This window comes from Bombyx mori, chromosome 24 (genome assembly GCF_030269925.1).
Source record: "Bombyx mori chromosome 24, ASM3026992v2".
In the NCBI taxonomy this organism is placed as follows: Eukaryota; Metazoa; Arthropoda; class Insecta; order Lepidoptera; family Bombycidae; genus Bombyx; species Bombyx mori.
In genome coordinates this window covers 11864571-11891070 of record NC_085130.1, presented here as the reverse complement: position 1 = coordinate 11891070, position 26500 = coordinate 11864571, and the positions used below count along the sequence as shown (strand labels likewise).

Here is a 26500-nt window from a genome sequence, read left to right as displayed (position 1 = left end):
AAATACCTCGAAGAAGTCGGTATCGCCACATTGGACTGGCCTGTGCTCAGTCCTGACTTCAACCCTATTGAGCACGTGTGGGATGAACTGAAAAGTTTGTTCCAGAACTCCTGCTCCTTCATGTCTAAATGAGCTGAAATCGGCGTTGATTGCGGAGTGGGAAGGTATCCCACAAGAATCAATTCAAAAGCTGACCAGGTCTATGAAGAATCGTCTTCAAGAGGTTATTAGGGCGAGGGGAGGGAACACAAAGTACTGACACTTAATTTTAAGGCTAAATAAAATTTTATTTATTTATTTTTGTTGTTCTACTCATTCATTAATTTTTCATATTTCCTTGTTTTCCTACCTCCTTCACTTAATCCGATATAGCTCCTTAACTACTGACTCGATTTGAATGAATTTGGTATCAATTTAAAGTTGACAATTGAACCTTTAAAATGATGTCATTTTTATAAAAATTAAAAATTTATTTAGTATACAAGATCGCGCGGAACCTATTTCAAGTAAGTGATTCCAAACTTTTGCTCGCGTGTATAGTTCTCTCACTCGACGCTGCATGACGTGACTGTGCGATCTTGTCTATAGTTCGAAGGTGAGATTAGCACAGCACTATCAGGCAGAATCTTGGAGAACCGTCAGACTATTGCTATAAAAGGACAAGTCACTTTGTCCGAGTCCTTTTTCGATCAACATCTCTCGAGCTGCAGTGAAAGTATTCTTACCCATTTGCCAGAGTCAATTAAATAGTTCCTTGGTGTCTTGTATTAAACCAGGGTAAGTGTTTCATAATTTATTCTCCACACTGTGTCCACAAACTATAACTAATTAGAAGCTAACATCACTATGTCTTATCGTGTAGGTCCTAATAACTGGTACATTATATGTACATCAGTTAGGGTGCGGAGAGTGACCTTTAAATCACCTTAGAGATCCCACAGTACCTTTCTGCGTGGACGCTGCCGGAAGCGAGGTGCTCTAGCTAGGCGATCCAAGAAAGAGTACTTGACTACGGTAGACCAAGAACACACCTGCATACACAGCCTTGCTCGGATCCAGCAACCCCAATTGCTGGGAAGCAATCCGGTGAACCTTCCATCATCCGTTTGTTAACTAAATTGGTGAAACCGTCATTGTTTCTAGTTATTTAATTTTAAACTAATTTTCTTTGATAACTTTCTCGTGTGTTCGGTATACCTACCGACACACATGTAACATTGTACCTGACCACTAATTTAATCTTTGTAAACTATTATAACAATTGTATCCCTGTTATTTACATAGAATAAACACAACTGTTATATTGTAATTTGTTTTCATTTATTGGTGTGAATCTCCCAGAGCGGTAAGTGGTGGCGCCCTGAGATCCTCCTCACCGAGTCTCCTGTTCACCGGTTGTCTACCGGCGGTGACGTGTCTAGAAGTGGTGCGACTCGACCCCGTGTCTCTCGACCCATAGACCACCTTTTGGGGAGTGTCGCGACTGGGCCTCATGTAACATCAGCATACCAGGGGCACCCTTATACAGACAGACACGTTATATAGGGAAATTTTTAATATCCGAGAGGCAGTACAAAGTAACTTTGAAGAGCTTTTGGCTCCCGTACTTCGTGACTTCTTCAAGAAGAGCAATGAAAAATTACAATTGCGCTGGCAGAGTTGCATAGAAACCAGTGTGCTTAGTGCGAGTTTTTTAACGTTCTCGATAGCGTAAAAGTTAGCCCATATTTGTATGGAGTGGGATCGTTTGCGTACGTTTGCCCACTTCGACAAAGCGGCACGACACGAGAACCCTCTCATCGTGGCCGCCGGTAACTACATTCCCGATCCTGCGGAAAGAATGGAAAGCAGTCGACGTCGCCCCAAACACGTCATATCGGATCCTCCCGATCCACTAACAGTGCTTCTAGGTACCTCAAACACCTGTCATCGTTCTCGTCGAACCCATCGCTTGCGACGAAGGGCTCGATGAGTAAATTAACCCGCAGACACAGTCCACTGAGTTTCTCGCCGGATCTTCTCGGTGGATCGCGTTTTCGATCCGGCGGTAGATTCTGCGAAGCACGGCTCTTGCTAGGGTTTGTGTAAGCAACGTCGTCAGGTTTGAGCCCCTTGAGCTCACCTACTAGTTGGTTCTGCTGATATAGCCTCTCAAGGCTATCAGCTTAGGTAGGCAAAAAAAAAAAGTGTGTGTGTCCGCTCCGACGCACGACTGGAGTTTACTGGATATAAATATAAATTTGTGTCAGTTGAATACAGTAAAATATGGAAGTTACGTATTCTAGTGAGAATGATCCGGGAGTTGCGGAACACGTGGATGCGGTAATTAAGTAAGTCTATATAATTCACTTTTACAATTAATATATAAGTTTATAGTGAGGGGTAGATCTCAGGGGTATTTAAAACTATGGGTTAGTCACCAATATCGAATTTCGAATTTTAATCTTCCTTAATCACAAACAATTTTCAATTTTAAACAATAATTACATTTAGACGCGGGCGCACGCTATTCACACTCAAAACGGACGCGCCCGGAACATAGATTATACACTGTTGAAAAGATGGACATAGATACTAACTATGTATAGCGAGCGGGCATACGGCCGCGAGAGTGACGTACCGGTCGGTTTGCTACATACTCCCCCTCTAGTCCTGGAGGACGCCCTCGCTCCTGGACTAGCATCTCATTACTACTGGGCTGAGGGACAGGCGCAAGACCAACCATACCACCAGCTGCGGGAGAAAGACGTGGAGCTTCAGCACATGGTTCAGCATGCCGTGTCGTCATATGCCCTGGAACTCGAGAATCTGTTTTAACATTATTTGGGGGACGACCACGTTTCTTTTTAGGCATCACCGGCCGCGGAAGAGCATCACTCTGATTCTCACGGTATAGAGTGAGATCGTTCACATGATATTTCCCTAAAATTTCATCAGGTTTGTCAACATGCGCGACGTGGTAAGTAGTAGGGCTGACCTTTTTAACGATGCGATACGGACCATCGCGTTTTGGAACAAACTTAGAAGTAAGGCCCTTAGCGCTCTTACTGAGGACGTGTGATTTGATGAGAACCATGTCACCTTCGTTGAATGTTTCAATGGGCCGTCTCGAACGATCAGCATACCCTTTAGCTTTATCTTGAAGCGTCTCTACACGTTCGCGCACCGCTGAAAAGGAGTTAACAAATTTCCTGAGATAGGGAGTTATTTGGGGAACAAAGTTATCTTTGTCTAGAACAGCACGAAGGTCATGGGTGACTTCTGTGGGGGACCTCATCTCTCTGCCAAATGACAAGTAAGCAGGTGACAAACCTGTGGTGCCACAATTAGTCATTCCTGCCCATCAAGTGACCGACATTCTCAAAGAGCTTCACGATGCCCCTACCGCTGGACATGCAGGAATTGACCGGACTTACCAACAAGTCTCACGTCTGTTCTACTTCACAGGAATGAGAAGAATCATAACCGACTATGTAAAGGCATGTATCCATTGTCAACGCTATAATCACTATGTGTTCTAACCTCACTGGTAATATGGTTGTCAATACATCCATATTCCGAACATGCCCATCAGCAAGTTTGACTCGCCTAGTGGAGGGAGTAAGAGGGTGACCCTTTTGCAGAAGGAGAGCATACAGCGTGTGACCAGCAATACAATGCTTAGCTGCTGTATCTATAAGTGCAGTACCCTGTTTACCGAGAACTTGAATTTTGAAAATAGGCCGTAAATGCAAATACCTATCATCACTCTCACGGTCGTACACGGACGCTACAACACTTCCCTCACATGTACAATAATTAAAATTCAAACAATTATCAATTTCCACACATTCGTTAATTTTTCCAAAATTACACTTACTGCCTTTTGTGTCACAGTCATGGTTAGTTGAAAATTTTAAATTATTACAATTTGGTTCAATTATTTGATTATAAGGTAAAAATGAGTTCTTACATTTAGGTCTAGTTCCATGGTTATAACAAATATTTAAATTTTTACACTTTGTCCGAACATCCTGATTATATAAAACATGAGAATCACAAAAGGTTGGCATCTCATTATTACTAGTGCAATTACAGTTAATATTCTTTGACACAGAATCATTACAGGCATGAAAATAAGATTTTCTGGAAGTAGGGCCTCTGTTAATGGTAGCATAATTAATATTTGCATCCCGGTTACAAAAATTTTGACATTCAAAATTACTCAGAAAATTATTTTTGTCATGCTGCTTAACATCATACATTGCATTCTGAACAGGTAAATTAGAACCAATTGTGTTAGTATTATTAACATTACACTGAACACTGTAAAACGCATTATTGTCATTTTGCACACCCTCGGAAAAGTTAGATTGAGATTGCTCACCTCGGTTGTTTAACTTACGGCACTGTTCCCGTACATGTCCAAACCGTTTGCAGTAGGAGCACACTGGACGCTGTTTCTTCGTGGTCACGAATTGCTCTGCAGAACCTGGCACAGCAGCGGCAGGCGTGGCAACGGTAGGCTGGGCGACAGCGACAGGCACAGCGGTGGCGGGCACGACGGCCGCGGCGGAGTTTGGAAAGCGCGCGCGCGGCGCCGGGGCACTCGCACGAGCGGCGCACGGTTCAGGCCGACTCGCAGCCTGGGCCGGCTGGGCACGGATCGAACGCACACCACTAGTGGACGACACTGGTCTCGATTGAGTCTCCTCTATCGAATCTTCTATATTCCGAGCATGGTTTAATAATGAATTGAAAGATGTGATTTCTTCACGGCGCAATCTTGTGCGTATTCTATTATGAAGCAACCCGTATATCATATCAAGTTGTACTTTTTCAGTAATATCATCCCGCGGTAGCTTTGCCATAAGCGCACGAATACGAGCAACAAACTTGTCTGTGTTTTCGTTATCCTGCGGGGAAGCAAATATTTCCAAATATATTCTATGTGGTGGAAGGCGGGTGCCATATGCATATATTAAATTTTCTTTGGCTTCGTTCCAAGTGGAGATGTGATGCTTTAATCCTAGCCACCACGTAGCTGCGTCAGCAGACAAAAGCATGGCTAGGCCTCGTATGATGTTAGCGTCAGATACTTGAACGCATTCTGTATAGCTTTCAATTGCATCTATAAAAGCCTCAACAGATTCACCAGGTGCACCGCTGAAAGAAGCTCTGCAACGCGCCAAGGTACCATCTACGTTCACTGGGGGCATCGGCGGAGGTGCCGGAGTCGACGATCTTTGTTCCATCACGTACGACATAATGTTCTTAAATGTTTCGGCCTGCGAACGTTGCAGCGAGGCCATCAACGCTGAAACATCATCCAAGTTGAACGTAGAATTGTTGCTACGTGATTCGGCGTGGAGGCGATCATGGGGGCTGTCATGCTCCTCGTGATTTTCGTTGGCATTTGCATCTGCAGCAGGAATAACGTCGTCTTCGCGACGTTGCTGGCGATCTTGATTTCTAGTTAAAGGCATTCTTTACAATTAAGCACCAACAGCATACAATAGTTAGCAAATTTTCCACAAAAGCGTGCGCGCCATTTTGTTAGTCCAAGCAAGAAAAAAATTAGGAAACGTTGGGCAGCCAGATATAGTGAGGGGTAGATCTCAGGGGTATTTAAAACTATGGGTTAGTCACCAATATCGAATTTCGAATTTTAATCTTCCTTAATCACAAACAATTTTCAATTTTAAACAATAATTACATTTAGACGCGGGCGCACGCTATTCACACTCAAAACGGACGCGCCCGGAACATAGATTATACACTGTTGAAAAGATGGACATAGATACTAACTATGTATAGCGAGCGGGCATACGGCCGCGAGAGTGACGTACCGGTCGGTTTGCTACAAGTTGTCCATTCACTGATAGAAGGAATTGTTTATATTTAATAAGCTTTATTAATAAATGATTTGTAGCGGGTTATATTCGGGTATCAACCCACTAACAGTTGATACGTTCAGGAATCGAACCCGAACGGCGTCCGGCCACAAGCAAAACGATGTCGGTAAATTAAACGAAACAATACGAGAAATAGTTCTATATTACGACAACACGATACACTACAGATTATTAACAAATTAACGAGACACAAAACAAACGACTAACAAATATATGAAAATACAATAATGAGAGAAACGCGCGATCAGTACGAGGCTTTGTGGCGGACTGCCGGCGCAGCAGCCCGGCGTCACCTGCGATAACGCGGCCGCGCGTTGGCTCCTGATTGGCGCGCGCACGCATCACGCAATCAGGAGCCAATCAGGCGCATAACGCATTTCGTGTGACATGCTATACTCTCTAGTACGATTTTGGTCCCCATAATTTTCATACCCCGGGCCTATATATGTAAATCGATTCTTAAGGAGTAAACTCCAAAAATTGCGTACGTTTACCGCTAGGGGCGCTGTTTCAACTGCATACAAAGTTGGGTTAACTTCGCTATCGAGAACGTTAAGAAACTCGCATTAAGCACACAGGGCTGCATATCGAGGGGTGAAAAGAGACGGTAACCACTTACCATCAGGTGGGCCGTATGCTCGTCTGCTTACAAGGGCAATAAAAAAAACAGGTCAGCCGTCTGCCCTCAAAGGTATTGAAATAAGCCAAGTGAAAATAGAAAGGTTTTTTTTCTACATTTTTTTTGCTTAATTAAGCGTTTATAATTATTGTTTGATTACAAAGCTGTTATTATAACACTATCAAACCTGAGTCGTAGACATTAATAGAATTAAGTCTGAAAAATGTAAGTTTCATATTTTCTAAATCAAGAACAGCAGTGATGAACAATCTGTTTTCATTTTTTGTTGTTTAGATGGGTGGACGAGCTCACGGCCCACCTGATGTTGAGTGGTTACCGGAGCCCATAGACATTTACAACGTTAATGCCGCCATCTACCTTCAAACCGAAACGCATTACTGCTTCACTGCAGAAATAGGCAGAGTGGTGGTACTTACCCGTGCGGACTCACAAGAGGTCCTACCACCAGTAATTACACGAATTATAATTTTGCGGGTTTGATTTTTATTACACGGTGTTTTTCCTTCTCGGTGGAAGTCAATCGTGAACATTTGCTAAGTACCTATTTCATTAGACTACCTAATTGGTATTTGCCGGCAAGATTCCAATATTGATGCATCGCAAGATACAAATGCACCGGACGTCGTATCCTTTAGGCCACGACAACTTCATTTATATATTTCATCGAACGCCTCCTACCCATTGAATTTCATCGCTAAACCTCCTCAATGGGACGCGATTCCGACCCAGTAGTAGATTCAGCGAAGTACTGCTTCTGTTAGGGCCGATATCGCCCGCCTTATCAATGTGAAGCTACAATAGTCCCTAGAGGCTGTTGGCAGACAGGCGAAACAAAAGCAAATGTAGACACGGTCTAAAAGGCACATCTATATTCCCGTAGATAGGCAAATGAGTTCTCAATTCTCACTAGAACCCAACCCCCATCTTGTGACAAGAGTTCATTCATTCTGGTTAAAAAATAATAAACAAATCAATGGTTCGATTATTTCACGATTTTATTTTCTGCACCGTGAAGTAACCCGCAAGGGTCACTCCGAGAAATCGGTCACCCGGCTGTAAAACCGCATCGATAAAAACACAATCCACCAACTAGAATATCTCGGAGACACACATAGTAGTACAATTATATTCGTGTGTTACGTATGCAATATAAATCGGACTTAGGGCCTTGCTCTGGCGAATTGTTCCGATAAGGCTATCTCCCTTCAGCGCCGGGATGGTGCACCCTCAAATGCAGCTTCAAGCTGGCGGTCTGCACGAACGCCTTCCCGCACTCCTTGCACACACACCTCTTATCGTTCGTGTGTATTCGCCTATGCATCTTCAACGTGGTCTTCCTCTGGAATGTCTTTTTGCAGAACTCACATTCGAAGGGTCTCGCGTCGCTGTGCTTCACCATGTGCAGCTGCAGGGCCCTGTCGTTGAATAGTTTCAGGCCGCAGACTTGGCACGTGACCGTCTTCTCCTTTAGGTGCACCCTGGATTTGTGCTCGACGAGGCAGCCGTGCTTAATGAACACTTGTGGGCATTGGTCGCAACGGAACTGCAGAGTCTTCACGTCGTGCACGATGGCCAAATGCCTGTTTCTGGTGTATTTACTCGTGAATACTTCGTGGCATTTCGTGCACTTTAGCTCCGGGTTCCTGTGGGCGACCTCGTCGTGGTACTTCATCGCCTTCTTGCTCGCGAACGTCTTGTCGCATTTCGGGCAATCGATTTGTCCGTCGTTGTGTACGGTTTTAACGTGATAGTCGACGTGCTTCTTCGCTACGAAGCCCTGGCCGCAGATCTCGCACAGGAAGCTGCTCGACGAACTGTGATATTTGAGGGTGTGCTTTAGGAAAGTGCCGAAAAACTTGAATTTCGCACCGCACTCTTCGCAGTTCATCACGTCCGACAATTTGAAGGTTAAGACGCCGCGGCGCATCTCCTTGTTGAAAGTCAGCTTGTGGACGGTCGTCGCGTGCTCTAAGAAATTTTCGAAGCCTTCGATCCGCTTCGGGCACAGTTTACACGACACGTCTGAGACGTCGAGCTTCAAGCGACAGCTTCCGAGGAGGGAGCGCAGGATTTTAGTGACCTTGGCGTCTTCGTGCTCCTCGGCCATGTGGACCTTCAGCTGGGAGCTCTCGTCGAACCGGCTCCTGCAGAAGAAGCAGGTGAACTTGTTGGCGAACCAGCGAAACGGGATCGCTCTCGAGTTCTCGATCACGACGGTCAGCAAGTTGGACAGTTCGTGCTTCCTCCGGAGCTCAGACATCTCTTCGAGGGGGACGTTCGGTATTTGTACTGGAAAACAATTGAAAGTGAACATTATTATTATCTTTTAATGTTACTATAGCGTAATTCTACTTGTACAAGTATTATGTATGACGCCTACCTCATAACACATGACACATTTTTTTTTTATTGTTGCACAAAACTAATTACCACCATAGAAATTATAAGTTTAAATATTTAATTTAATAATCTGGATTGCAATTCAAAACAGGTGCATTGAGAAAAAAATTAGCCACTAAACAAAAAAAAAAACAAAAAGCATGCCTAAATACCTTGTGTGTACACATGTTTAAACACATATATGTATAGACACATATGTATATACACATGTGTACACATATACCTATATACACACGTACGCTCACACACATATGTAAGTTACTATCTAATTCAATTAAAACTATTTTTGCCATCGGCCAGTATTTTAATCAATTAGTTTTTGTATAATAATTCATTCATGTGCTTCGTAAAATCGACCTGACCAATACAAGTAATAGAATTAATTCCACATCTTTGTTTATCTGCCGTCAATCTACAAGTCACTGAAGACTGCTACAACCGTAATGAAGTTGCCCTTCATAACAATTCAAAAATGTACAAAATGTATACAAAGTACACATCGTGTACGATTCCGTCAGGTGCGCATGTTATAAAATTAAATAGCGCCAAAAGTCCCCTTCTGCAGGATGAAATATATATACTTCTAAACTTCTATACTAACATTATAAAGGGGAAAGATTTGTTTGTCTGTTTGTATTGAATAGGCTCCGAAACTACTGAACCGATTTGAAAAATTCTTTCACTGTTTGGAAGCTACACTATTCCCGAGTGACATAGGCTATAATCTTTTTTGAAAAAAATAGGGATCCTTACTAAAACTCCAATAAAGTAACCCAAGGTGTAAAAAAATTTCCTAAAATATTCTTTACATCGCGTGCCCTGCGAAAACTATTGATGATAGAATAAAATAATGTACTACGACTTTGTAGAACATATTATTATTTACAAAAAGTGTCGCGACAGCATAATATGTCTAACTATTATAGTTAAGCTGCAATAAGTGTTCTTTTGTTTAAAAAATAAAACAACGTCAAATATCGTTGAAATTTTTGTTAAAGACCCCAGCGAAGCCGGAGTTAGCCGGTAGTAATATATGTATATAGACCTTACCTTCATACTGCTTCATACAATTAAATGTCCTTGGACATAACATATTTTTTATTTTTTTGTTAAATAATTTAATTGAATCGGTTATCTATCACTAACATTATAATCTGAAAGCGTGTTTTTTTGTCCTTTTTTCATCTCAAAATGTATCGTCGTATTAACATGTTCTTGTGATATTGTGATTTAAAAACGATAGTTTTAGATAATTTTTTTCCGTACCTATTCTAGTGACCGCGAGGGGTCATACTAGATTCTCCGGGCCAGTAGGTAAGCTGGCGGGGCTTTAACCTGGTGACGTTGCTAATACTAGTCCTAGCAAGAGCAGTGCTTCGCAGAACCTACCACCGGATCGAAAACGCGATCCACTGAGAAGATCCGGCGAGAAACTCAGTGGGCTGTGTCTGTGGGTTAATTTACTCGCCGAGCCCTTCGTCGCAAGTGACGGGTTCGACGAGAACGATGACCGGTGCTTGAGGTACCTAAAAGCACCGCTAGTGGATCGAGAGGATCCGAAATGACGTGTTTAGGGCGACGTCGACTGTTTACCATTCGGTCCGCAGGATCGGATATGTTAAGTTTTAATGTGCGGAACTTGTCGGAACAAGCTTTTCTTAAAAATGTCGTTAGCGAGATTTAAGCATCCGTCAAATATCTTGAGTTCAATGTTGGCTAGCCGCAACAGAACACGTCTGAGTATCTAGGCAGAGATAATTTAAATAAAACCTCCCAACATTTAAGCGTTTATATTTATTGTTCGATTATTTCGTTTATTTTTACTGGTGGTAGGACCTCTTGTGAGTCCGCACGGCTGCCTATTTCTGCCGTGAAGCAGTAATGCGTTTCGGTTTGAAAGGTGGGGCAGACGTTGTAACCATACTGAGGCCTTAGAACTTATATCTCAAGGTAGGTGGCGGATTTACGTTGTAGAGGTCTATGGGCTCCAGTAACCACTTAATACCAGATGCGCTGTGAGCTCGTCCACCCATCTAAGCAATAAAAAGAAGAAAAAAAGATTACAAAGGTATTAATTATTATAACACGTCAAACATGAGTCGTAGACATTAATAGAATTAAGTCTGAAGAATATAACTTTCATATTTTCTAAATCAAGAACAGTAGTGATGAACAATCTGCTTTAAATATTTTTTGTTTAGATGGGCGGACGAGCTCACGGCCCACCTGGTGTTAAGTGGTCACCGGAGCCCATAGATATCTACAACGTAAAGCCTTTGTCAAACAGAACGCGTACTTAACGTCGCGCTCTTTTCATGTCACACCAATTGACTAGATGAGTCTAACGCTCCTTGACGCAACGCATTCGCCAAATCACAGTGCCTTTCGATAGCAGTGAGAACATTTAAAAGTATTAAGAAATCGAGTGATTCAGATGTGGCATTGTATAAGTATGGGTATTTATATCATTTTTTCGGGCATTATCTAGTATTTTAATACACATTCACTCGGACGCTAAAATAAAATTTGTAAAAAATTACAACGCCTGACGTCAAAGCGTCCTAACGCCGCGACAGTGCGCTACGTACTTATAGCGCTGGGGTTCTGTTTGACGGTATGTTACCATAGTAGTACAACACATGTCGGCGTCATAGCGCGACGTCACCAGTTTAGCGCTCTGACGCGCGCTAATTACGCGTTCTGTTTGACGAAGGCTTAAATGTCGCCACACATCTTGAGATATGAGTTCTAAGGTCTCACTATAGTTACAACGGCTGCCCAACCCATAAAAACCGAAACGCATTACTGATTCACGGCAGATATAGGCAGGGTAGTGGTACCTACCCGTGTGGACTCACAAGAGGTCATACCACCAGTAATTACGCAAATTACAATTTTTGCGGATTTGATTTTTATTACATGATGTTATTCCTTCATCGTGGAAGTCAATCGTGAACATATTTGTTAAGTACATATTTCATTAGAAAAATTGGTACCCGCCTGCGGGATTCGAACACTGTTGCATCGCTATATACGAATGCACCGAACGTCTTATCCTTTAGGCCACGACGACTTCACAACTAGCGAATAATTAAGAAAACAAAATTAGATATTGCCAATTACAAGCTTTTATTTATGTAGACCAATTCTTCTTACATATTATTTGTTTCTTGTAACAATCAATTGAAAACGTAATCGCTTTTTAAGGTGTTGACGTCATCAGTGTGGTAAATAATGAAGAACCGTTGCTACCAAAATTTATAATCCGTGACATTGCAGGCCTTTCATCCTTCTCTATAACTGTTCCTCGTTTACTTAATAAATAATCCCTATTTTTTGCTCCGAACACAATATCTTTGTGAGCACTGTCATGACTACCTTCATACTTTGAATTTAGCATTAATCCAACGAAGACGTTATAAATTAATTATTATTAAAAATATTAGCTTATTTTTAATTTTTAATAATTATTTTCTCTAATCAGCTAACCCAGCGTTCGGCAACATTGTAATTTTTTTTTATTGCTTATATGGGTGGACGAGCTCACAACCCACCTGGTGTTAAGTGGTTACTGGAGCCCATAGACATTGACAACGTAAATGTTCCACCCACCTTGAGATATAAGTTCTAAGGTCTCAAGTAAAGTTACAACGGCTGCCCCACCCTTCAAACCGAAACGCATTACTGCTTCACGGCAGAAATAGGCAGGGTGGTGGTACCTACCCGCGCGGACTCACAAGAGGTCCATTATTTTCTCCAATCAGCTAACCCAGCGCTCGGCAACATATAAGTCAAGTCTCAAGTATAGTTACAACGGCTGCTCAACCCTTAAAACCGAAATGCATTACTGCTTTATGGCAGAAGTAGGCAGGGTGGTGGTACCTACCCGCGCGGACTCACAAGAGGTCCTACCACCAGTAATATGTCATCCAAAAGAACCAAATATAGATAATGCACAATTGAAACTTATACAAAGAACCATTATTTTTCTAGCATACGCATATATCGCCTTGTTTTAAAGATACGTTATTACGTCATTAATAATTACGTAACAAACGGAAACATTTAACGGAAAAGCCAAGGAGTTGAAAAGCCGCGGATTGCGGACCTTTGAGCTAGGCGTATTCCTCGGTAAAGGTTTTTCAAAGAAAGAAATTTAAGGAAACCTATTGCAGTTTTGATTTTTATTACACGATCTTTTTTTTTATTGCCCTTGTATGCAGACGAGCATACGGCCCACCTGATGGTGAGTGGTTCCCGTCGCCCATGAACTTCAGCAATGCCAGGGGCAGAGCCAAGCCGCTGCCTACCAGTCACATTACTCCTTCATGAATTCGTTCGTCAACATATTTTAAATGCGTATTTCTATTAGAAAATTGATGGAAAATCGGTATTGATGTTTTAAATTTACGAGAATAATTAGATTACTGGCCTGTTGAAAATGAAATATATGCGTTACTTTTGTATTTAAAACGAAAGTATTGTGAATGATTTAATGATAATTATAAAGCATTTTGCAAACGATTGAGCTTCAATAACTCGAATGATGCACCCTCATGTGAAGCTTAAGACTCGTGGCTTGAACGAAAGCTTTCCCGCAAACTTTGCACACGTAACGACGATCGTTCGTGTGTATTCTTTTGTGTAAAGTTAAAGTCTTCTTTCTCTGGAAGCTTTTTTTGCAAACGTCGCATTCAAACGGCCTCGAGTCGTCGTGTCTAACCATGTGCCTGACCAGCGCCTCTTTATCGAACATTTTAAAGCCGCAGAGGTCGCAAGTGACCGTCTTCTCTTTCATGTGAACGCGCAATGTATGCTGAACTAAAACGCGATTCGTAGTGAACACTTGCGGACAATGATCACATTTCAACTGGAGCATCTTTTCGTCGTGCACGAGCGCCAAATGTCGCAATTTCAAGTACCTACTGCCCAAAACTTCGGGGCATTTCGGGCATTTGAACAGATTCTTGTGGTCCTTATCGATGTGGTTCTTTAGGGCCGTGTGATTCTTGTACACCTTCTCGCATTCGGTGCACTTGTGGTTCGAGTGGTGCACGTTTCGGACGTGGCTCTCCAGGTTCGCTTTGTTCACGAATCCTTCGCCGCAAGTCTCGCACAGGAAAACGCTGTCCTTATTGTGGAACTTGTGAGCGTGCTTCAGAAGCGAACCGAAGAACCTGAAGCTCTCGCCGCAGTCGCAACACGACATCACGTAATCGTCCAATTTGAACACGAACAGACACTTCCCGACCTCTCTATTGAGGCGTAATTTGTGTGTATCGGTAGCGTGTTCCAAGAACAAGTCGAATCTCGAAAATCCCTCCGCGCATATCTTGCAGCTCAGATCCGAAATGTCCAGTTTCACGCGGGCCGTGTTCAACACCCTACGAATCGCGTTCGTTACTTTGACGTCGGCGTGCTCTTCCGCCATGTGCTCCTTCAGCTTCGAACTGTGCACGAAAGGAATGCAGCAGTAGAAGCACATGAACTTGTTGTTGAACCAGCGGAAGGGTCGTATCGTCGATGTATCGATCGCGACGCAAAGCAACCTGTACAGTTCGTCTCGTTTTTCCGTATGCGACATGTCCTCGAGTCTCGTCGGGGTGCGTCGCTCTGAAACAAACGACGTGTCTTGCTTTAGCTTCCTTCGGGGCATTTGCTGGGCGATTCTCTTTCGCGTGTTCCACGTCTACATTGGACGCTTTTCAAATTGGGAGGTGTGAAGAATCGTCAAGAGATCATTACGTGTTTATGGTAGGTTAGCTAATAAATTGTAAGGAAACTCAACATCGATTTGAGTCTCTAATTATTGAGAACATATGTGGGGTTACGACTTAGACATCAGGAATGAAACCGAATTATAGCATCCACGAATGTTGTACTATTAATTAATCACTCATCGTAACCTAGTAATATAAACAAACTATAAAAATTGAGACGGGTGTAATTAAATGACAATCGTTAATTATAACCAAAACAAGGACAATTTTGTAGATGGCGAATGGTAGTGTAGGCGGTACGTCACACGGGGCAGTACTATCTGTCACAGACAGAGTTCCGTGGACCCCGCAATAGGGTACTATGACTAATTCCTACTGACTAATCGTCAATGACAATGTTCCAGGTCCAATGTTTGCGCAGTACTGACTGTCGAGAGACAGTGGTCCGCACACCAAGACGCATCCGGTCCAATGCGTGAAGAGTTTTTTTTTCTACCTAAGCCTTGAGAGGCTATTTCCGCGTAACCTTAACTAGTAAGTGAGCTCACGGGGCTCAAACCTGACGACGTTGCTAACATGAACCCTAGCAAGAGCAGTGCTTCGCAGAATCTACCACCGGATCGGAAACGCGACCCACTGAGAAGATCCGGCGAGAAACTCAGTGGGCTGTGTTTGTGGGCGTGCAGAGCATTCCGCTCAACGGCTTATGAGCGCTAATTTCCCACCCGGCGATTCGCCGCCAGAACTGTCAAAATGTTATTGTCTCATGTACGTGCCACTAGCGCTATTTAAACATAATTTCTCGCAGTTGCCAGCACACAATATATGACTACCCGTCATATATATATTTTTATATTACGCTACGGATGAGCGTACGTACGCTGCGCCTGGTTTTAACCGGTTACCAGAAGCCATGGATGCAATAGCAAGTGGGTACACTTTGAGGCATGAGATCGAAGCCTCAGTGTCTGACGGTTGTCCTTCAAACAGGAGTACGACTTCGAAGTAAAACACCACACCTGCTTACAGTACGTGGCTCACAATACAAACTTTTTAAACCTAGCAATTTTAGTAGCTACATAGAATGGAAGATATATTATTACTAATTACTGAATTTGGCTTAGGTCACTTTCAAAATAACCTTGCATATATACAAGTTCCGGACATTAACATTTAGAATCGTCGGTCTAACCGAGAAAATTCATCCGACCAGTGGAAGATCTCGTTTCCTGCAAAGTGTAATAGAATATCTAAGTTCGACAGACCTCTCTATTCTGTCTGTCTGTAATACTCGTTTCTTTGTCAATATCACGAAATGTTAAATAAATTACAGAGCATAATATTCATAAAAGATTTAATTTGATGCTAAAGAATATGTTCTCCGACAAAACTAGCAAGTTTCGGTAGCGCGCGACTGACTGGGCACGTATGGCACATTAATATATCCCAGCAACTTAACATAGGTAATTGACAATAATGTCATCTAAATGTCACTCATGTTGATGCTTCCGTCTTTTATGCAGAGCCAGACACCTTTTCCATTTGAATACTTTCCCGCAGTGCACGCAGCTAAACAAAGGCCGCGCATTGTCGTGCACCGCCATATGTAGCTTCAGAGCGTGTACATCAAACGCTTTTAACCCGCAAACGTGACATGTAGCCGATCTCTCCTTCAAATGCGCCCTCGCCTTGTGCCCAATCAAAGAGCTCTTCCTGAAAAACACTTTCGCGCACACATCACAACCAAACTGTTTAGTTTTCAGATCGTGCTTCGTGGCTAAATGCATGTTCCTCAAATATCTACTACTTAAAGTCTCTGTGCAGTGTGGGCAACTGAATTTGCCGGTCCTGTGGAATGTTTCGGTGTGCTTGGAATACGCTCGCCGTGTCGGGAACCAGTTTAGGCACAACCGACATTTGTAGGGCATATCCGAATGAACGTTCTCAATGTGACTCCTCAATGTACCTTTCAAAACGAAACTTTCTTTACAGACATCGCAGATAAACTTCTCGGACTTGTTATGGTATTTATTCGTGTGGCGTAGTAACGGCGTGAAGAATTTAAAACCCTCCCCGCAGTGCACACAAAACATCCCATCATCTGACAATCTGAACACGTACAGATTCTCCATAACAACATCCGAATCGAAAAACAAATTGTGCTTTCGCGCGTGAATGATAAACTCTTCTATATTCGACATTTGTTCCTCGCATTTCTTGCACTTAATCTCCGTGATGTCCCACTTTATCCTTTTTATGGGGCCGATTCTCTTCATCACTTTGTTAATTTTGATCTCGCGATGCGCTTGTTTCGTGTGCTGTTTCAGTTTTAAGCTATCGACGAACGTTTGTTCACAATAGAAGCACATATATCGGCTCAGATACCACTTGAACGGCATCACTGTGGTGAGCTCTAAGGCGCAACTCATGAAGCTTTTCATTTCAGATCTGACGCTATCTCTTTTAAATTTCGAGGTTCTCTTCTGCTTCACTTGGTATTTGACGTCTGAAATGAAGAGAAACATCACGTGAGCCTCCCAAAATATAAAGTTTGTATTCTCCTCCGATCTGATAAAACGCAAGATTAGTCTTGAGAGTTGTCGAAAAATTTCTTGGTTCCGTTTTATTCTTCATCTCGCTTACATTTTTCCTTTAATATCGTTACGAGTTTGTCCTAATTTCATATTCTTAATAGTTCTACTACTTGCAAGTTGTTACAATATTTTATATAAAGTAATTCCTTTCGAAGATCTGATCCAATATGTCGGTTTGTTTTCAAAGCGTTTCACTATTGGAGTAATTTTTACAAATTTTCCTGCAGAAATGAGCTTGAATAAGGGGAGATTGGTGACATTGTCGGCGACAATCAAAGCGATCAGTCCGTGAAAATGACATGCAATACTCGCTTGATACAATCAATAACAAAAACGACTTTTAATATATAATCTCGCTTTCTGCGTTATCGTTATTTTGGAATTCTTTTAAGTTTTTGTAGTCCCAGGCGACTGCGCGAGATCAAACACTAAAAGTATTTTCTAATTGTGCGTGCGAAATTCGCAAAATCCGGAGCATATACGCATTCGCCGTATTTCCTCGAGATAAAGAGGTGCCTGAGTCGCTCTCTTGTCCGAAAACTGTCGGTCACATAGCAAGAGCCCATAGACGTCTACAATGTAAACGCCGCCACTCACCATGAAACATGAATTCTAAGGTTTCGGTATAGTTATAACGGCTGCCCCACCCTTCAAACCGAAACGCATCACTGCTTCACGGCAGAAATAGGCAGGGTGATTACCTATTAGGTACGAGGTAGGACTACCAGTATCACCAGTAAATTAACCTTATTAGATGCGAGTATATTTTTTTTACAAGTCGGATCCAGGCGACGTGACAACGCAAACCCGACTTCTCCCAAAACATGTCTAGTCGGATTCCCAGCTCTCGGGTGCTTTTAGGCTCTTCAAGAACCGCTCACGATCCTCTTCTAACTAGTCAATTATGATGAAGAATTAGTAGGAAAAAAACCCAAGTAAACACGGAATGGATCCTACAGAATCGTGACAATTAATAATTGTTAAACCAGCAGCAATATTATACTGTGAAGAATACCATTAAGCGTTGAAAGGAAAAATACATCTAAAATAAAACAAACGAAAATTACGAGCAACTGTCAATGATATATTTGAAAACACGCAAAAGATCAAAACTTAAAGGAGTCCCGCTTACAAAAATAACATACACAATATTCAAAGAGGTCCAACAAAATAGACCGTCATCTATCTTAACAAAGGGCATATAGGCGGATTCTTGCCCAGGTACGAGCATGTCAATACGTAACTATGCTAAAAATAAATAAATAATAAAATACGCAATCCTGGAAATAGGATTCATTTCAGATTTCCAAAAAAAAGAAACTGATTTCCAAAAAATCTTTTAAAAGGCATAGCATATAAAAGAAAAATGTAATTTACATCATTCTGTGAATTAAAGATAGACCTATTTGCATAAACGGTATTTAATTGGTAGAATTAGAGAAACTGGGTAAGCATTTCGAGATTGGGTTATTTGGTAAATTTATTTCAATGCTTTGATAATTAATTTTTAGCGACCACATCATTCACTGAACAGATTCATCAGAAAACGTTCTTGGTTTTAAACTTACGATAACAAAGTTTTGATATTAATTCATCTAACGTATTATTGAGTTCAACACCCACTGGGTTTCTCGCTGGATATTCTCAGTGTGTCGCGATTCCGATCCAGTATTACATTTCATCGAAGCAATGCTTTTGCTAGGCCAGTTTTAGCAATTCTCTAAGGATGAACTCGTGAGCTCATCTACCCGTCCGCGCATAGCCGGAATATACCCTTAGGACACCAACTACTAAGTAGGAAAAAAAAAGAATTCAATTAGAATTCTAACACCAGCAAACAGAGACTAGGCGACTTTATCTTTACCGTGCACATTAGAACTGTGCTTTTTCAAGTTGTTTTTCGTTTTGAAAGCTTTACTGCAGACCATACATCGAAACTTCCTCTCGTCGCTGTGCCTCGGCAAATGTAGCTGGAGACTGGACCACTGAACGAAAGCTTTACCGCACAATTTACAAATATATCGCCTCTCGTTTGTATGGATTCGCATGTGTAGCTTCATCGCGGCTTTCCTGGCGAAGTGCTTATGGCATATCGAGCACTGAAACGGTTTGGCGTCGCTGTGTCTCACTTTGTGCATGTTCAGTATCCCGTTGTTGAAGAACCTCATGCCGCAAACCTCGCACGTCACGTTTTTCTCCTTCAAATGCACCCGACGCGTGTGCTTGTGTAGCTGCTCGTGCAATCGAAATTTCGCAGGGCACTTGTCGCAGCTCTGCCAGCTTATCTCATCGGAATGGACCGTGTAAATGTGTCCGTCCTTGTCTTTGGTGCTGCGAAATGTTTCCGCGCAATAGGGGCAGTTGGTTTTCGATTCGTGCACGAGTCGCACGTGCAGCTCTTTCCGACGCCTACTTAAGAACCTCTTACGGCAAAATGTACATTCGTGTTTCCTGATGTGTAAAGAGTCATCGAGGTCGTTCTTGTAAGGGATGATTTCGTTGGAGCTCGTCAAGCGGTTGTGCTCTGTTATGATGTGCGACAGTAAAGTGCCGAACAGTTTAAATTTTCGGCCGCAGTTCAAACACGAAAAATCGGTGTCCGTTAATTTGAAACACAAGATGTTTCGAGGCACAAATGTGATCTGATTCAACTCGTGTTTTTCGCGAATGTGGTAGATGAAATCCCCCAAACTGTCAGCCGCTGCGTCGCAGAGCCTGCATCTTAAACTCGTTATATCAAGATTTATGAATGGATCCGTTATTAGTTCTTCCAATTCGTTGGTCGATTCTGCGCTGTGCTGGTCCGTGTTGTGGGCCCTCAAATGCAAAACGCTTTGAAATCGTTTGCCGCAGAAGAAGCATTTGTGCCAATTGCCGTGCCTTTTAAACGGCATGGCTGTCGAATTTTCTAGAACCGTTGCTAACACCCTCCATGATTTTTTGGCTTCGACTAGTTCCGCGTCGACAATGGACGCCGATTCCTTGTCAAAGTTACGCGATCGTCCTGTAAATCGTAAAATTACAAGCTGTAATCTGTTTGTGCGTCCATTAACGAGAAGACTGTAACAATATCTCTCTCATAATGTTCTATTCAAATTATCTCATCGCATTATAACTTCTTTTTAAATGAACAGACAACTACATATATAAATCTTAATAGACACAAAATCAACAAGGGCGACTGGCCTTGTTTGCCGTTGAGCAGGCGAAAGACAAATAATAACAAAAAGTCGTAGATCGAATCAGGATTTTATTGACTACTCTCACGACTACATCGTGTAATAATGTCTAAAGCTGTCGCACGGAAACAGCCAACTATTTGAGAGTGCCCATCCCACAATTTCTCTGACCCACTATTGAGGTACAAAAGTTGGATTGGAAACGACATTGGCCCTAAATTTCGCGCCTTTTTGGTGGATATTCCTCAAATGCTGTATCATGTTCTTTCTGGTCTTGAAGGCCTTGTCACAGGACGGGCACGGGTGATTCCGTTCGTCGCTATGCTTTTTCATGTGGAGCCCTAAGCTGGTCTTCCCGAAGCCCTCCCAGCCACAGACGCTGCACATCACGTTTTTCTCCCTGAGATGCTTTTCTCGTATGTGCGTTAGTAACCGATTCCTATAGACAAAACTCAGCGAACAGTGCGGGCATTTGAACTCTTCTTTCAGCTTGTGAATCGTTATCATATGCCGAGTGCGTCTGTAGTGATTCTCGAATGTTTCAGCGCAAAACAGGCACCGGTACCTCTTGTTGTGCGCTTTCTGCAGATGCGTCCTCATCCTCGTCATGCTGACGATCGTTTCGCCGCAAATGTTACACTCGACTGGCTTCTTCTCGTGGTCGTGGGCGACGTGGTCTCGCAGCAGCCTTTTCGATTTGAAATGTTGGCCGCAAACGTCACACAGCAACGGGGACAGCCCGAAATGTTCTTTGTTCGTGTGAATTAGTAGAAACGAAAAGTTTGTATAATTTTTACCGCATATCACGCAATTCACCGTCATGTCTTCCAATCTGAATGGTCTAATACAATTACCTACGTCAGTATTGAACGACATTTTGTGTTTCCTTATCGAATGCTCAATTAGTGAATCTAAATCGTTTATTTGTTCGGAACAGAGACGACATCCTATGTTCGAGACGTCAACGTAAATAACCGACTCCCAGTATTTGTTCATTGTCTTTTTAATTATCTCCGGATCTTGGTGCGTCGTTTGGTGTGCCTTCAAATCTCTCGGCTCCTTGAATATTTCGTAGCAGTAGAAGCATCTGAATGAGCTTTTCAACCATCTAAACGGTATCAGCGTAGATTTCAAGAGCAATTCGGTACCGCTCTCCCTCAAAACGTGGAGTTTATCTTTGATCACATTTCGTTTTTCGATTTTATTATCTATCGACGTTTTAACACGCTTTTTCCTCACAGGGCTGCGTACGTCCCTTTGCCCTGCCTTCGTTTCTTCGCGTAACTCAATCTTAATTTCGGTAACGACCGCGTTCGTCTCTGAAACGAAAATGTGTCCTCATAAAAAACCTTTAGAATATTCTCATTTGTTTCACGTTGTTACGGTAAAGAAACTTAACGCCAATCGAAAAAAATATTTGATCTGCCTCATATTAACCGAATACTGTGGAAATCCGATGCGAAAATTCTTAAAAGTACCCTACGAATATGGATTAAACAATACGAAATTGACGGTAAGGTTTTTTCATGCATTTTAATAAACGTAATTTTCTTTCAGATGGACTCTTTATATTGATGCACTTTAGAGCAGTTTGCACACGGCTATGGCTATGTTTCCTTCATTTTCCGAATCCTTCCCCTCAATCGCAGACACTACATGTCTTTCTCCCTAAGGCTCTTCTCCCTGACATGCCTCAGCATTACACTCTTGTACCCAAATGTCAATTTACAATCCGGACATTTCTGCGAGTCCTTGCTCTTCTGAACGAGGAGCACGTGACGCATTCTTTTTTTAACGATTGTCAAAGATTTCACTGCTCCCAACATATTTATATCGTTTATTGTGTACGCGTTATTAATGTGTCCTCATACATATCGCAGCTTAAGCGGATGCGATGAGCGATACCGCTGGCCGAATATATCGCACATAAGTGGTCTCTAATTGTAGGCATTAACAGAGTGCAGTTTGTCTATCGTTTCACGCACAAAACACATTACTATATCGCTATACAAATGAGCACCAGGATCATGATCTGTCGATGAGTATCCGATGATATTGTCCAATTCCTTAGGTTTTCTTTTCGCAAAGTCTGCACAATAGGTTTTTTATACCTACGAATTGGCAGATTCGTAATATCGACTCACTGTAACCTTCACGTCCGTTTCCCGATGGTTCAACTGATGATCGATCAGTTCTTTGGCTTCATGAAAAAAATCGTAGCAATTGAAGCATCTGTATGAACATTTGAGTCATCGGAAAGTTGTCATTGTGGTCAAGAGCACAAGTTGTGTGGCGGACTCGTTTAAATCCTGCCACCCTTTTAATTGGGCATCGGAATTCTCTTTTTCTTCTCTCTCAGCTCTTTTCTGATCTTTTTTTTCTGGAATGTTTTTCTTCTTTAATATTTCATATTTAATTTTCTGATTGAACTGGATGCGAGACAGAGCCCTCGTAAGCCTGGTAAGCTGGTAAGCTGTTTCCGAACCCGCTAAAAATCGCGTTAGGATGTGTAATTGATTTGATTTTAGGACTTGGCGCTTACTTCCATAGGCTCGAAGCAGCGGCCACTACACGATAAAGCCTTGAAGAATAAGGTACCGAGTTACTCAAAGGAAGGCTAATTTTCGTCTACGATAACTTTGGACTACACCAAAGAACGTATAAGTATCGGAATCTCTTGACTGCAAAAGCACGAGGTGGTGATTGCTGCTGACGCTTGGCCCTTGGCTAGAACCAAAGGATTTGCAGATTATAAAAACTTAACCACCAACTCCCACAGGCCTGTGAATCTAGTCAGGAACCTATGTTACGAGCCGCCGTAATAATCACAATGGAATCTTTATAGCTTTATAGCTACCCTTCACTAAGCCCCGCCTAATACTCGGTATCTCGCATTATTTAGACATTATAACTCGAACAAAATGTTATTATTTTGCGTAGGCATTATAGTACATATTTATATTCGATAGATCGAACTTCAAAATATTTAAAAACCAGATTCAAGTTGTGGGTAGTCAAACATAATGACGACCTACTTGTAATTCCCCGAACTCGAAGAAGTAATTGATTCCAATAAATATGTACCTACTATAAAACTCAAATCAAATTTTTATTAATTTTTTGACACCTCGAAAAACATACTCTAAAATCACGCCGCCTTATATCGAAATTTTAGCTATCAAATAGTTCATATGTCGAACATCTTGTTAAGTCGAAGATTCAATAGTCGAAGTTTTTTGTATTACCCTTGACAGGTTTGTATTTACTGGTGGCAGGACCTCTTGTGAGTCCGCAGGGTAGGTACCACCGCCCCGCCTATTTCTGCCGTGAAGCAGTGATGCGTTTCGGTTTGAAAGGTGGGGTAGCCGTTGTAACTATATTTGAGACCTTAGAACTTATATCTCAAGGTGCATCTAAGCAATAAAAAAAAACATACAATATATCGAGATGCTACTGTACAAATGCCAATAATATTTACGACACGGTTCTTAAAACTTAGAATTTAAAAGGGAAAGCGACTTGGTTAGGTGTTTGTTTGCTTATATTGACAATTAATGTCACTGTTAATACGCTGCACTTTTTCGGTGCACGAAACAGTCAAAACTGTCAATAAAAATTGATAGAGTGATACAGCGTTTGAAAGCCTGAATGTGCGGATTTATACAGATCTGAGGGTAGAAGCTAATGTAGGTAATGTTATTTTATTGGTTTTTCTATTCCAATCTAAGCAAATAACTTTTTTTGTCTAGACGGGTAAATGACCTTACCGTCCATCTGGTGTTATGTGGTTGCTTCGGTGAGCTTTGGCTATGGATATCAACAACCAACAAATGTCACCACCCACGTTAAGACATGAGTTCTGAGTCTCTGTTCTGTGGGTCAGCTGCTTCCCCACCTTTCAAACCGAAAGACATTACTACTTCGCGGCAGAAATAGGCAGAATGATGATACCTACCCGTACGGGATCACCAGATATCCTACCTACAGTAATAACATAAATTATAACTTTTGCGGGTTGGATTTTTATTACACGATGTTATTCCCGTAACGTGGAAGTCAATCGTGAGCATTTGTTCAGTACGTATTTCGTTAGAAAAATGTATACCCGCCTGCGGGTTTGAAATCCGGCACAATCGCATCGTTCGAAACGAATGTACCGGGCGTCTTATCCTTTAGGCCACGACGACTGTCAAATTTAAATATGACTTTTAAAAAAAAGAACGAACGTTAATTAAATTACCTTTATATTTATTTAAGACACTTTAACTATTAAAGTCGATAAAGATTTCGTCAGAAATTTGCAATCAATTCTCGATTTTCTAGAGCTTTATCCCTGACGACGCAAAAGACAGAGAAGAATCTGTTTTTTTTTTTTATGTACTTACTAAATTATTAATATCCAACTTTTTTATTAATTATACCACTTTAAAAATAGAGGTAAGAGTCTGTTTTGCAACAAATCTGCATTAATAGCGTTCTGTGAGGGTAGTTTCTCTTCATTGTGCGATGTATGGGTCATCGAAATGCATTAAGGGTTGTTGTGAAGATGCTTGTTTGTGCATCCTAGCGAGATGCGCCTTCATAATCTTCCTCGTGGTGAACGCCTTATCGCAAATGTCACACTTAAAATTCTTTTCGCCGCTGTGTTTGTACATGTGGTTCTTCAGACGGTTCGTGTTAACCGCTTTCCATCCGCAGACGCCACAGATGTGGTTCTTGACTTTCAAATGAGCGTCTCGGACGTGCGTCATCATCATGGACCTGAACACGAACGTCTTAGGGCAGTGAGGGCAGTTTATCACTTCCCGGTTGTCGTGCTCAGTCGCCATATGTCTAGACCGTTTGTAATGACTTTGGAAACTCAACGGACAGACCAGACACACGTATTTCTTTTCGATATCGTGCTGGTGTTTCTGATGCGTTTTCAGTTTGCATTTCGTTTCGAATTTCTCGCCGCATTCCGTGCACAGCAGTCCCGCGTTCTCGTGAGCGACTTTCACGTGCGCCTTCAACATTACGCCGTCTTTAAAGTTCTGACCGCAGATCTCGCATAGGATGCGCGAAGTGCCTTTGTGGTCCTTGTTCGTGTGCTGCAGCAAAGGGCCGAACGTGAAAAAATTCGCCCCACAAATAAGGCAACTCAGCGTTAGATCGTCGATCTTGAAAGGCACCATGCAGCTGCCGACTTCCGTGTTATAATCGATGTCGTGCTTAGAAACTAGATGGTCGATCAATTCGTAAAAATCACTGAGCATTTCCGGACAGAGGCGACACGACAATTCGGAAACGTCAACATACACAACCGGTTCCCAGTAGTTATTCATCGTTCGATGTTTAATTTCGTCGTCCGCGTGAGCGATTTGGTGAGCTTTTAGATCGGAGGACTCTTCGAAGATATCGTAACAGTAGAAGCAGCGATACGAGCTTTTCAGCCAACGGAACGGTATCACGGTCGAATTAATCAGCACTTGTATAACGTTGTTCCTAAGTCTCTGACGTTGTTCTTTCCTCGTGGGGCCTGTCCTCCGCATTGGGTCAGGTACAGCTTCTCGATCCTTTATCTGTCTATTGCAAGCACTAAGTTCTCCTGTAAGGAAAACAGTTCGTCTGTGAGGCGTCTTGAACAGTTTAGAGGCGGCCGGTACGCTTCGAATGCGTAAGTTGAATAGTTCGCAATCAATGCGTAGTGACATACTGTCTGATAGGCATTGCGGGGTTTACTGATAAATTATTAATCAAACTTCTATAATTTTAGCATGATTTTAAACCACTTATACTTATTTCGGTCGTTTCGCTGCGGATTGCTCTTGAAGATAATTATGATAACTGTAATATGGCAAACGAATTAGGGCAATAACAATAAATCATGTAACCAATGTCGAAAAAATTTTTTATATAAAGCTGGCACGTCCAGCTTTTGTTTTCGCACGTTTCGCACGATTTCAACTTCGTTAAATTTATAATTAAGAACAAATTAAACAAGCTGCTTTCCTGCGATAAAGATAGATTTTTTTTATTGCCCTTGGCAACGAGCATACGGCCCACCTGATAGTGAGTGGTTACCTCGCCCATC

General features: G+C 42.1%; 5 protein-coding genes across 5 annotated transcripts; all 5 read right to left on the bottom strand.

Annotated features, from left to right (window-relative positions):
- Window positions 1-7729: 7729 nt before the first annotated feature.
- On the bottom strand, window positions 7730-8848 carry LOC101744591 (oocyte zinc finger protein XlCOF26). Its single transcript, XM_062675840.1, has one exon. It carries the CDS (start codon window positions 8846-8848, stop codon window positions 7730-7732), a length of 1119 nt encoding a protein of 372 aa, XP_062531824.1.
- Window positions 8849-13465: 4617 nt separating this feature from the next.
- On the bottom strand, window positions 13466-14590 carry LOC101739825 (zinc finger protein 225). Its single transcript, XM_038019969.2, has one exon. The coding sequence runs from the start codon at window positions 14588-14590 to the stop codon at window positions 13466-13468; it is 1125 nt and encodes a 374-aa protein (XP_037875897.1).
- Window positions 14591-16144: 1554 nt separating this feature from the next.
- On the bottom strand, window positions 16145-17179 carry LOC101742573 (zinc finger protein OZF). Its single transcript, XM_004933837.4, has one exon. The coding sequence runs from the start codon at window positions 17177-17179 to the stop codon at window positions 16145-16147; it is 1035 nt and encodes a 344-aa protein (XP_004933894.4).
- A 1913-nt stretch (window positions 17180-19092) lies between these two features.
- On the bottom strand, window positions 19093-22253 carry LOC101742714 (zinc finger protein 26). The gene is made up of 3 exons (XM_062675839.1): window positions 22157-22253; window positions 20655-21635; window positions 19093-20252 (listed from the first exon to the last, which is right to left on the bottom strand). The coding sequence occupies exons 1-3, from the start codon at window positions 22251-22253 to the stop codon at window positions 19093-19095; spliced, it is 2238 nt and encodes a 745-aa protein (XP_062531823.1).
- Window positions 22254-24923: 2670 nt separating this feature from the next.
- On the bottom strand, window positions 24924-26120 carry LOC101742865 (zinc finger protein 710). Its single transcript, XM_004933839.5, has one exon. It carries the CDS (start codon window positions 26118-26120, stop codon window positions 24924-24926), a length of 1197 nt encoding a protein of 398 aa, XP_004933896.3.
- Between the last annotated feature and the right edge of the window lie 380 nt (window positions 26121-26500).

What these genes read in the sequence shown, in the direction of transcription:
- LOC101739825 (XM_038019969.2), bottom strand. Translation starts at nt 14,590, where the DNA reads ATGCCCCGAAGGAAGCTAAAGCAAGACACGTCGTTTGTTTCAGAGCGA.
- LOC101742573 (XM_004933837.4), bottom strand. Translation starts at nt 17,179, where the DNA reads ATGTTTCTCTTCATTTCAGACGTCAAATACCAAGTGAAGCAGAAGAGA.
- LOC101744591 (XM_062675840.1), bottom strand. Translation starts at nt 8,848, where the DNA reads ATGTTCACTTTCAATTGTTTTCCAGTACAAATACCGAACGTCCCCCTC.
- LOC101742714 (XM_062675839.1), bottom strand. Translation starts at nt 22,253, where the DNA reads ATGTTGGGAGCAGTGAAATCTTTGACAATCGTTAAAAAAAGAATGCGT. An exon ending in CTCGCAGAAATGTCCGGATT is followed by an intron (nt 21,636 to 22,156) that starts GTAAATTGACAT and finishes AAACGTCGATAG; the next exon opens with ATAATAAAATCGAAAAACGA. An exon ending in GAGGAATATCCACCAAAAAG is followed by an intron (nt 20,253 to 20,654) that starts GCGCGAAATTTA and finishes TACGATTTACAG; the next exon opens with GACGATCGCGTAACTTTGAC.
- LOC101742865 (XM_004933839.5), bottom strand. Translation starts at nt 26,120, where the DNA reads ATGTCACTACGCATTGATTGCGAACTATTCAACTTACGCATTCGAAGC.